This window comes from Poecilia mexicana, unplaced genomic scaffold (genome assembly GCF_051168715.1).
Source record: "Poecilia mexicana isolate PSO_F unplaced genomic scaffold, ASM5116871v1 scaffold_9, whole genome shotgun sequence".
In the NCBI taxonomy this organism is placed as follows: domain Eukaryota; kingdom Metazoa; phylum Chordata; class Actinopteri; order Cyprinodontiformes; family Poeciliidae; genus Poecilia; species Poecilia mexicana.
Window position 1 is genome coordinate 7,041,001 of NW_028263378.1, and position 10,174 is coordinate 7,051,174.

Sequence of the window (10,174 nt, forward strand, 5' to 3'; positions counted from 1 at the left end):
ACTCAATACCCACAGAATGTGACTTAACTATCGGAAGATTTTTGAAGAGATAGAGATTGAATTCAATGTGTTAGAAAAAGAAACAACAAAATCAAATTTCAGTTAGGATAAACATAAGCTAAAAACATACCATAACATAGCCACTTGATTGTGCTATAAAATGACACCATGTCCCTGGAAAATTCATTGATAATATCTCGGACCATCATTAAAAAAAAATAAAATAAAAAAAATCAACATTTGCACTAGATATAAAACAAAAGCAAAACGGGGATTGTATATTTATACAACTAACTCGAGGGCAAATGTACAAGCTCATGAACTTGTGAGTAAAAATTACCTTTAAAAATGCGATAACAGTTGGTAGCTCAGCAGTGACAAGTTGTATCTGGTAACCTTTAAAATCCCTGAGTAATCAGACAAAAAGATGGATGAAGAAAAACTAAATACTGAATAATTGTCCAAAAATTGTCCAATACTATTCTCATTGTCCAAGCTAATTATTTACTGATTTGCCCTGAATTTTCTCTGATCTGCTCTTTTTGTACTTTTGTAGCTATAACCCTTTACCTCTAATCATTTTCCTGGGGTGAGCCTGTTATCTTGCATCATTCGGTACAAAGAGAAATAAGTCAGAGTTCATGTGGTTAATAAGTATCTGCACAGTCCACCTGTTAAAAAGACCACAGCTGGTCTATCGATTGTCACATGCACCATGGAGCTGCGTCTCTCCATCTGTGTCCTGCTGCTGCTTTGTGTTGCAAAAAGCTCAAACGGAGGGAAGATTTTGGTGTGGTACACTGAGGCCAGCCACTGGATCAACATGAAGCCGGTACTGGAGACACTGGTGGACAGAGGACACCAGGTGACGGTCCTAGTCCCAAGCACATCACTGTTCATGAACAGCAGCGAACCGTCTCGCTTCCGGTATGAACCTTTTAACGTCGACGTCTCCCTGGATTTTATGGAAAGGTTTGTTGAGGAGTTCTTACATTTCAACATGTATGAGATGGACTTCATGAACCCTGTTCAGATTTACATTAAATTTATACAATTAATGAAGCGGAACATGATGATAACTTTTAAGTTTTTGGACGGAGTGGTGAAATCGGAAACCATCATGAAGAAGCTGAGGGAGGGAAATTACGACCTGCTATTTGCGGATCCGATCTACGCCGGCAGCGACCTGACTGCGGACATTTTGGGAATTCCTCTCGTCTTTTCTTTACGTTTCTCAATAGCTAATAACTGGGAGAGGCTGTGTGGTCAGCTACCTGCTCCGCCTTCCTTTGTCCCTGGTTCAATGAGCAAACTAACAGACAAGATGGACTTCTCAGGGAGACTGTGGAACGTTATCTTCTATGCTTTGCAAGACTTAGTCCTGGAACACGTTATGTGGAAAGAGGCTGACAGATATTACTCTGAAATCAGAGGTAAGTAATCTAGAATTATCACAAAAAGACAAAGACGTGGATAATGTTTTGTCAAAACAGGTGTCATAACCTTTCCATTGTCTACTATAACAGGAACACCCACCAGTGCCTGTAAGATGATGGGTAATGCTGATATCTGGTTGATGAGAACCTACTGGGATTTTAATTTTCCTCGTCCACTCCTCCCCAACTTCAAATTTGTTGGAGGGATCCACTGCAAACCAGCTAAACCTTTGCCAAAGGTGCAGTTATAATCCACAAATTTAATAAAACACACTTAAATCTTGATGTAAACAAAGCCACATCACTAACACAATTCTGACTGAAGCCAACTGACTGGTTTCCTGAAGCTGAAAATTTAACTATTTTACAGAAAATTGAAAAGTTTGTCCAGAGCTCTGGAGATGCTGGGATCATTGTCTTCTCTTTAGGATCGATGGTAAAGAACCTGACCACAGAGAAAGCAAACATGATCGCCTCAGCGCTCGCTCAGCTTCCACAGAAGGTCAGTAGGATCCCAAAATGTCAGCTGTAATCAGGATTTTACACTACAATATGTACAGCTTCTCTTGCTTGGTCATCATAAACGACCACTAAGTAGTACAGACTTTTTGTCAACTTTAGATAAATTTTCCCAAACTGAGAATAGCGTTTAATAACCTGTATAAAAAATATAATGTAAAAGCCTTTTTTTTCCTCACTCTCTGACATTGAATCAGAATTAACTTTTGATATTTTGTTAATCAATTAGGATTCCTAAAACTATTTCTGTTTCCTAAATGCTTACACCTCTTCCCAGTGCTATTACTAGTGTCTGTGCAAATGCACCACTCCTTACCAAAAACAACCAGTCAGAGCCAGAACGGTCTTAGCGCTGTCGATCAACCTCATGTATGTGCTGCTCACTGTTGTAATGGCAGAGAAACAACTCACTATTCCAGAAAATTGATCCACCATCATCGGTGGTCATGCTAACTAGCTGTAGCATTCATGGCTGACTCTGCTAACAGAGAGCAATTGGGAGGGTGTGAGTTGCGTATACATGTGGGTGATTGGCAGTGCTAAAGTCCTCCTCCTGACTCTGATTGGTTCTGGCCATACTGTGTATTTTCTAGTTAGCACTGGCAGAAGACAGAGTATCTTGATTTTTTCGCATATTATTTGTCTCATACTATGATGTCATTACATAGCGGCAGTTTTAACGAATGTGTGAAAATAAGTTTTTTTAATAAAAGTTAAATGCCCCAGCATTGAAGTTCAGAAGAGCGAATGCAACTCCCTAGTATTTGGTAAAATTATTTTTATACTGCAGTGCATAGGTCAAACCTTTTGGATATTATTTCAGACTTCTAGAAATAGTTTACTGGACATTTGGCCCATTCCTCCAGACAGAACTGGTGTAATGGAGTCAGGTCTGAATTGAGATCTGGGCTTTGTGATGGTCACGCTAAAGCACTGACTCTGTTAGCCACACTGAAATGCTCTCCCTCTGCAGGTGTTGTGGAGATACAGTGGGAAAATACCAGACACTCTGGGTTCCAACACTAAACTTTATGACTGGATGCCCCAAAATGACCTGCTTGGTGAGTAAACCAAACAGCTTGAAGCAAAAATACGGTTCACCAAACCATAATGTCTACTAGTAAATTTACAGTGAAATCAAAATGTCACGCAAGGAAACAATGAAAATCAATGACACTAAAGGATGAGCAAAAACATAAGACTAATGAGCGATAAAAAACTGCTATGAACAGGACGTGCAACTGGAAATGTGACAAACGAGTCTGGACAGACTTTCTAGCACAACACCGTTTAGAAAACTGCAGCAAGATGTGATTTTTATCTGGAGCGCCTCCGCGTATCAAAAACCCTTTTTGTCTGAACTGTTGCACAGAAATAGGCAATAAATGTGTAATAACTGGCTCCTGTCAGGTCATCCTAAAACCAAAGCTTTCATCACTCACGGCGGCGCAAACGGAGTTTTTGAGGCCATCTACCACGGCGTTCCCATGGTGGGAATCCCCACGTTCGCTGACCAGCCAGACAACATGGTGCAAATGGAGGCCAAAGGAGCTGCAGTTGTTGTCGACTTGAACTTCATGACAACTGAAGTCCTCAGAGATGCAATCAACACTGTCATCAATGACAAATCGTAAGTTACCTTATGCTATTGTTGGGCATTTACTGTACCGTTTATCATACATCGTGATAAAAAAAAAAACTGTCAAAACTGTTAATATTGACAGAAACTTTAGTCTTATTTTCTCCACTGTTTGTTTAATGAAGGTACCAATAAAAATTTGTTTGAAAATATGATACAAATCACACTTATTTTTATATTAGTATACTACAAATGGGAATGTGTTTCAAGACAAATATTTGTGATTGCTATCATACCTACACAGTTACCTAAAAAATAAATCTAAGTAATTAATAGAAAATATAGAATCATAGTGAAAAACAGTACCACTGTGAAATTGCGCAGTACATTTTATACCAGCTGCTAATTTTCTGTTATTTATGGGAGGGCCATGCTTTCAAATCACAGCATCGAGTGGAAGAAAAAAGTGTGTCCCAAAAGACAGTGCACTGTAAAAACAGCTGTTTTTAAACGACTGCGATGCAAAGACCATTATATACATGTTTTAAAAAGTGATGGTTAACTTTTTTTTCCTCATTCATCAACAGCTACAAAGAAAATGCGATGCGACTCTCCAAAATCCACCATGACAGACCCATGAGTCCTCGGGACGAGGCCGTCTTCTGGATCGAGTTCACCATGAGGAACAAAGGAGCCAAACACCTGAGGGTCCAGGCCCATGAACTCACCTGGTACCAGTACCACAGCCTGGATGTCCTGGCCTTCTTCCTTGTTATAGATCTGCTCCTCATCTTCATCCTCTTCAAGAGCTGCAGCTTCTGTTTCAAGAGATGCTGCAGCAGAAAAAAGACAAAGAGAAAAGCTGAATGAAAAAACTGAAGTGAATAAATCTGATGCCTGAGCAAAAGGACATTTCATAGCAAAGTTGTACCAATGTGTGTTGTATTCTTAAAATTGCCTTTAAAATAAGCATATATTTGTGTGGTTTTGTCATTTTTTTCCATGGTTTTAATTGAAACATCTCTACCAAACCTTTTACAACTATCACGAATATTCAGAGAAAACTTGGCACAAAATGTCTTGAAACAAATATTAGATTAACATATCGATACGTTATCAGAAAAGTGCTAAACAACAGTTTGTTCATGGAAGTGGCATTATTAGGAAATCAAATTTTGAATTCAAATTCATGTTTGAAATAAAAACATGAAATTAAAAAACGTGTGTATTATGTGTGTTGAATGCATAGTAATGAGGTTTTACGTTTAGTAGTAGAATATTTTATTAAAAAAAATAAAAATACAAAGAGTCAAATAAGTCTTAAGGTATGCAACTTTACATTATTTAATGACATTTAATGGTATGTTGTTTTTAATTTCATGATATGTTAAGGTTGGTTGATATCAATAATTATTGAATTAGTTTTTTTTTATATATTTGAGATATTGCCAAACTGGTGTGACATTTCTTGTTTTATAGTTTCCCCTTGATCTTCTGTACTGATTTTCTCCTTTCACTCCACACTGATGTTTTTTATTTTTAAAGAGTTATGAAGGAAAGTGCTACAATCTTAAGCTGCTGCTGCCCAGCAACAGGCCGTTGCTAGGTAACCACAAGTTACTCGACAACTCGTTGCTAGGTAACCAAAAAGTCAGTGATTTAGCTGATGCCGCCAACTTTTCTTAGCTAGCTGTGAGAGGTTGAGGAGCTAAAGTCTTTTCACTGTCTAAATCCCCCAGAATGCTGTGCGGTTCTGGATGGGAGTTCAGTGAAATTATTGATATTCTATCAGATGAATTATCTATAGATACTGATCACGTCTATATATATTGTTGTTGATGTATTGCACTCCTACAAGAACCCAGACCTAAAATACTTTGTAAGATTTTGTGTTTTTGCAGTGTACAGCCAGTTAAAGGCTCAATAAAGATCCTCCTGTACATATTTGAGTCACCCACTGCTAGGTTAGCCGTTATAACCCTTTACCTCCAGCTGCTTTTATGGGGTGAGGCTGTTATCTGTTGTACTTCAGTACCAACAGGACAGTCAGAGTTCATTTAGTTAATAAATATCTTTCAGGTGAACCTGTTGAAAAGACGGGAGCTGGTTTATCTGCAGACACAGAGCCGCCATGGAGCTGCGTCTCTCTGTCTGCGTCCTGCTGCTGCTTTGTGCTCCAAAAAGCTCAAACGGAGGGAAGATTTTGGTGTGGTACACTGAGGCCAGCCATTGGATCAACATGAAGCCGGTACTGGAGACACTGGTGGACAGAGGACACCAGGTGACAGTGCTGATCCCGAGCGCGTCGATGTTCATGAACAGCAGCGAACCGTCTCGCTTCCAGTATGAACCTTTTAATGTTTCCGTTCCATTAGAGGATATGGAGGATCTTATGGAGGAGTTTAATCAGTTCTCCATGTACGAGATAGATCACATGAACTACTTCCAGATTTATATCAAATATATGGATATTATGAGAACTGACCTACAGAATAGTCTTAAGATGCTAGACGGCGTGGTGAAATCAGAAACCCTGATGAAGAAGCTGAAGAAGGAAAACTACGACCTGCTCTTTGCTGACCCCCTCCTGCCTGGCAGTGACCTTGCAGCGGACATGTTGGGAATCCCTCTGGTCTTTTCTTTACGTTTTTCCTTGGCTCATAATTGGGAGAGGATGTGTGGTCAGCTGCCTGCTCCTCCCTCCTTTGTCCCTGGAGTTATGAGCAAACTCACAGACAAGATGGACTTCTCAGAGAGACTGTGGAACGTCCTCTTCTACGCTCTGCAGGATGTTGTGATCGACCATGTTATGTGGAATATGTTCGATGAATACTACTCAGAAGTCAAAGGTGAGCAATTCAACAAGAATCCTCAACATGCATGGCTCCCACAAGTCTGAACCGCCATCTTGGTAGGCAAACACAGCACAAAGCATAGCTGAACCATGTCTTTGAGAGACTGACAAAAAGAAAATATAGGAAAAAAGTTTAAAGCTTAATGGCTGTAATGTCCTTAATTGTTTATACGCTAGGTCTAAGCTTGTGGCTTGTTTATTGTTGTCATAGCAACAGTTCATTATGGATGGCTACCAAGATGGCTGTCAGCTATGTATATACTTATGTGGGACATGACGTTTTTTAAATTGTTTATTACATAAAATGCTTTGTATCAGGAACACCCACCAGTGCGTGCAAGTTGATGGGTAAAGCCGATATCTGGTTGATGAGAACCTACTGGGATTTTGATTTTCCTCGTCCACTCCTCCCCAACTTTAAATTTGTTGGAGGGATCCACTGCAAACCAGCTAAACCTTTACCAAAGGTAGGAACTTTTAAAAACCATATAAACAAATCACATTCTGTCTCCATAAAAAAACCAAACCCGCTGACTTTATAGCTTTACTGACATTTCAGGACATGGAAGAATTTGTGCAGAGCTCTGGAGAGAATGGCATCGTGGTCTTCACTTTGGGATCCATGATTAAGAACGTAACTACAGAGAAGGCAAACCTAATAGCTTCAGCCCTTGCTCAGCTTCCCCAAAAGGTTGGCAATATGTTCAGTGTTTTCTCCAAATGACCTCCTTTTATCATCTGATGCAACTTTTCCCAACTTGGCCCTGATCAGACGGGTGTTGACACTCACCCAGAGGTTTATTGGGTTCATAAGTAACTATTCACTACTGGCACAAGCAGATTCCATTCAATTTATCTGACCTTTATAAAGGCAGAAGAAAATCTCATTTTCGATATAAACTGGTTCCAACTTAAAAAATGTCTTCAGATTTAACTTTTTTTTTCACTTTCTGAAGGTTAGTGTTCTCTTGTTTAGGTTGCTGTAGTTTGATATTAAAGGATCTCCTTAATAAATTAATTACATTTATATAGCGCTGGACAATATGGCTGAAAAACATCACGATAAGCGTTTCATATCAGTTAATATCAATGATTATTGATTTGTTTTTTGTTTTAAATATCCGAAATACTGCCAAACTGGTGGTGTTAACTTTCCCATTTCTCCACAGCTTTCACACCATGCTGTTATTTACCGTTAGGCAAATATGAGGCACAGTGGCTAAACCTTAAACTGCTGCTAAACAGGTTGTTGCTAAGTAACCAAAAATTACTCAGCAAGTTGTTGCTAGGTAACCAAAGAGTGAGTGAGTTAATTGATGCTACCAACCTCACTGCAAAACACAAAATCTTACAAACACAAAACTATACCAAAAAGTTTTTTGATTTAGTTTCTAGTGCAAATATCTTAGTAAACTTGAAATAAGATAAAACTAGCAACATATAGAAATGTGTTCTGAGTCAGTAATTATTTATTTTGATTTTTTTTATCATGTGTATATCATGATATATATTGTTACTCATTTATTGCGAGTCCTACATTGTGTTATTGACTTTACAGTAATCCCTCTTATTGAGCATGCATGTAGCGACAGTGGAGAGAAAACACTCCCTTTTAAAAAGGAAGAAACAAGTACAAGCGGCCATTTAAGTGCATCTCAATGTGATTGATGAAGAAAAAAATATATATTGTCCGAAGGGCTGGACAATTTTTTTCCAAGATAAAGTAATTTAAATACTCAATAAAGACAGAACAGTTCATTGATTTTACAAGCAGGATTTTGATTGGAATGACAATACTCAAATTTTCCAAACCTCCAGTCTCATCACTATGCAAGGATGAAACATCAAAAACATTTAAATTCTCTTAAGCTTTCTCAGCATTCTGTGTTGTTTCTAGGTACTGTGGCGATACAACGGTGAAAAACCAATAACTTTAGGTTCCAACACCAGGATATTTAGCTGGATCCCTCAGAACGACCTGCTGGGTGAGTGAAGTTCGTGTCATTCAGAGAAACAACGTGGCAGCAGAAATGTTGGATTGATATTTGTGCAGTCAGACTGCCTGCTGACAACACTGAAATGTAACAAAGATGCTCAGCAGAAGTTACTATAGAGGTCAAGTTATTGATTGAATAAAAATGAATAAAAGCCAAGTTACTGTTTCAAAGAAAAACACGCCATTCGCCAAGTCCTGTGAGGTATAAACAACTCACCACTTGGCTTAAGACCTTTGAAATGACTTTATGTAAAATAGCTTTTATCATTATACACCGCTGACCTCAAATGGCTTTAGTTTGAAAATTAACTCACACTCACATGACATGCTTTGGTTTCCATCAGGTCATCCTAAAACCAAAGCTTTCATCACTCACGGTGGGACAAACGGGATCTATGAGGCCATCTACCACGGCATTCCCATGGTGGGAATCCCCATGTTTGCTGACCAGCCAGACAACATGGTGCACATGGAGGCCAAAGGAGCTGCAGTCATTCAGAACCTGAACTTCATGACAACCGAGAGCCTCAGAGATGCAATCAAGAGCGTCATTAATAACAAATCGTATGTTTTGAATAACAGAGAAATTATCAAATAGGTTAATTTGGATGACTTAAAGGTTTCAGTTTTTTAAGAAATCGACAATACAAGTGTCTCCCAATGAATTTGCATATTATAAAGTGAACCAACAAGAATCATGATCTAATTTCTGTACACAGAAAAAAAAAAAATCACAATGCTTAGCTTTGTAAGCTTAAATGTAAAAGTTCACATTTTCAAAGTTGTTAAAGAGAAAAGGTTCAATTGTCTCCAAGATGCACCTTTGAATTGTTGCAAAGGGTTAAAAATGGCTGCTGTTGTGGCAATCTCCCTATTTGATGAGTTGAAACTGACAGATACTTGTACAAACTCATCCACAGATACAAGGAAAACATGATGCGACTGTCCAGAATCCACCATGACAGACCCATGAGTCCTCGGGACGAGGCCGTCTTCTGGATCGAGTTCACCATGAGGAACAAAGGAGCCAAACACCTGAGGGTCCAGGCCCATGAACTCACCTGGTACCAGTACCACAGCCTGGATGTCCTGGCCTTCTTCCTTGTTATAGATCTGCTCCTCATCTTCATCCTCTTCAAGAGCTGCAGCTTCTGTTTCAAGAGATGCTGGGGGAGAAAACAGCCAAAAAGAAAAGCAGAGTAACAGACTTTAGATTTTAGTTTTTGGGACCTGGTACCTGTGTTTGTCACCACTGACAAAAAAAGTCCAAAATAAAGTAAAAACAACTAGACTATATGGCAAGAAAAAAAAACTTGTATGAGAATAAAGTCATAGTAATAAAGTTGAAACAATGTGAAAATAGAGTTATAATATTTTGAGAATAAAGTTGTAGAGAATAGTCAAAATAATGAGAATACATATTTTGAGAATAAAGTCATAGTATTGCGACCAATCAACGTTATTCTATTAGGTAGGTGAGGTGAAACTTTACATAGATACACAATAAATATAAATATTAAATGATCCAAAATGGCCCAGTGCTCATTATTTAAAATAGTAAAAACCGTAAAAACCACTGGCTCAAGTACAGCATCCTCATTAGGACAAGATTAAAAGAAATATAAATATAAAATGATAAATTGAATTTTGGGATCTTAAGGCGAAGTCATATTATTACAAAAAAAGGTAAAAAAAAAAAAAAAAAAAAGAAAAAAAAAAAGTCATGTGAGAAAGTCATATTTCGAAAATAAAGGTTGCCCCAAATACTCTGTAGCATAATTTCAATTGCA

The 10,174-nt window shown here is 38.4% G+C and overlaps 2 protein-coding genes across 2 annotated transcripts; both read left to right on the top strand.

Moving 5' to 3' along the window:
- Positions 1-697: 697 nt before the first annotated feature.
- On the top strand, positions 698-4,508 carry LOC106922669 (UDP-glucuronosyltransferase 2A2-like). Its single transcript, XM_014995277.2, has 6 exons — positions 698-1,433; positions 1,527-1,675; positions 1,807-1,938; positions 2,929-3,016; positions 3,366-3,585; positions 4,122-4,508. The coding sequence occupies exons 1-6, from the start codon at positions 716-718 to the stop codon at positions 4,402-4,404; spliced, it is 1,590 nt and encodes a 529-aa protein (XP_014850763.2). The 5' UTR covers positions 698-715; the 3' UTR covers positions 4,405-4,508.
- Positions 4,509-5,597: 1,089 nt separating this feature from the next.
- LOC148157633 (UDP-glucuronosyltransferase 2A2-like) lies at positions 5,598-9,915 on the top strand. Its single transcript, XM_014995278.2, has 6 exons — positions 5,598-6,383; positions 6,707-6,855; positions 6,948-7,079; positions 8,286-8,373; positions 8,729-8,948; positions 9,305-9,915. Exons 1-6 carry the CDS (start codon positions 5,666-5,668, stop codon positions 9,585-9,587), a joined length of 1,590 nt encoding a protein of 529 aa, XP_014850764.2. The 5' UTR covers positions 5,598-5,665; the 3' UTR covers positions 9,588-9,915.
- The last annotated feature ends 259 nt before the right edge of the window (positions 9,916-10,174 follow it).

Bases quoted from the DNA above. Each gene is read 5' to 3' on its own strand.
- LOC106922669 (XM_014995277.2), top strand. From the start codon at position 716: ATGGAGCTGCGTCTCTCCATCTGTGTCCTGCTGCTGCTTTGTGTTGCA. The intron at 1,434-1,526 runs GTAAGTAATCTA...CTACTATAACAG, and splicing joins ATATTACTCTGAAATCAGAG to GAACACCCACCAGTGCCTGT. The intron at 1,676-1,806 runs GTGCAGTTATAA...ACTATTTTACAG, and splicing joins CAGCTAAACCTTTGCCAAAG to AAAATTGAAAAGTTTGTCCA.
- LOC148157633 (XM_014995278.2), top strand. From the start codon at position 5,666: ATGGAGCTGCGTCTCTCTGTCTGCGTCCTGCTGCTGCTTTGTGCTCCA. The intron at 6,384-6,706 runs GTGAGCAATTCA...GCTTTGTATCAG, and splicing joins ATACTACTCAGAAGTCAAAG to GAACACCCACCAGTGCGTGC. The intron at 7,080-8,285 runs GTTGGCAATATG...TGTTGTTTCTAG, and splicing joins TTGCTCAGCTTCCCCAAAAG to GTACTGTGGCGATACAACGG.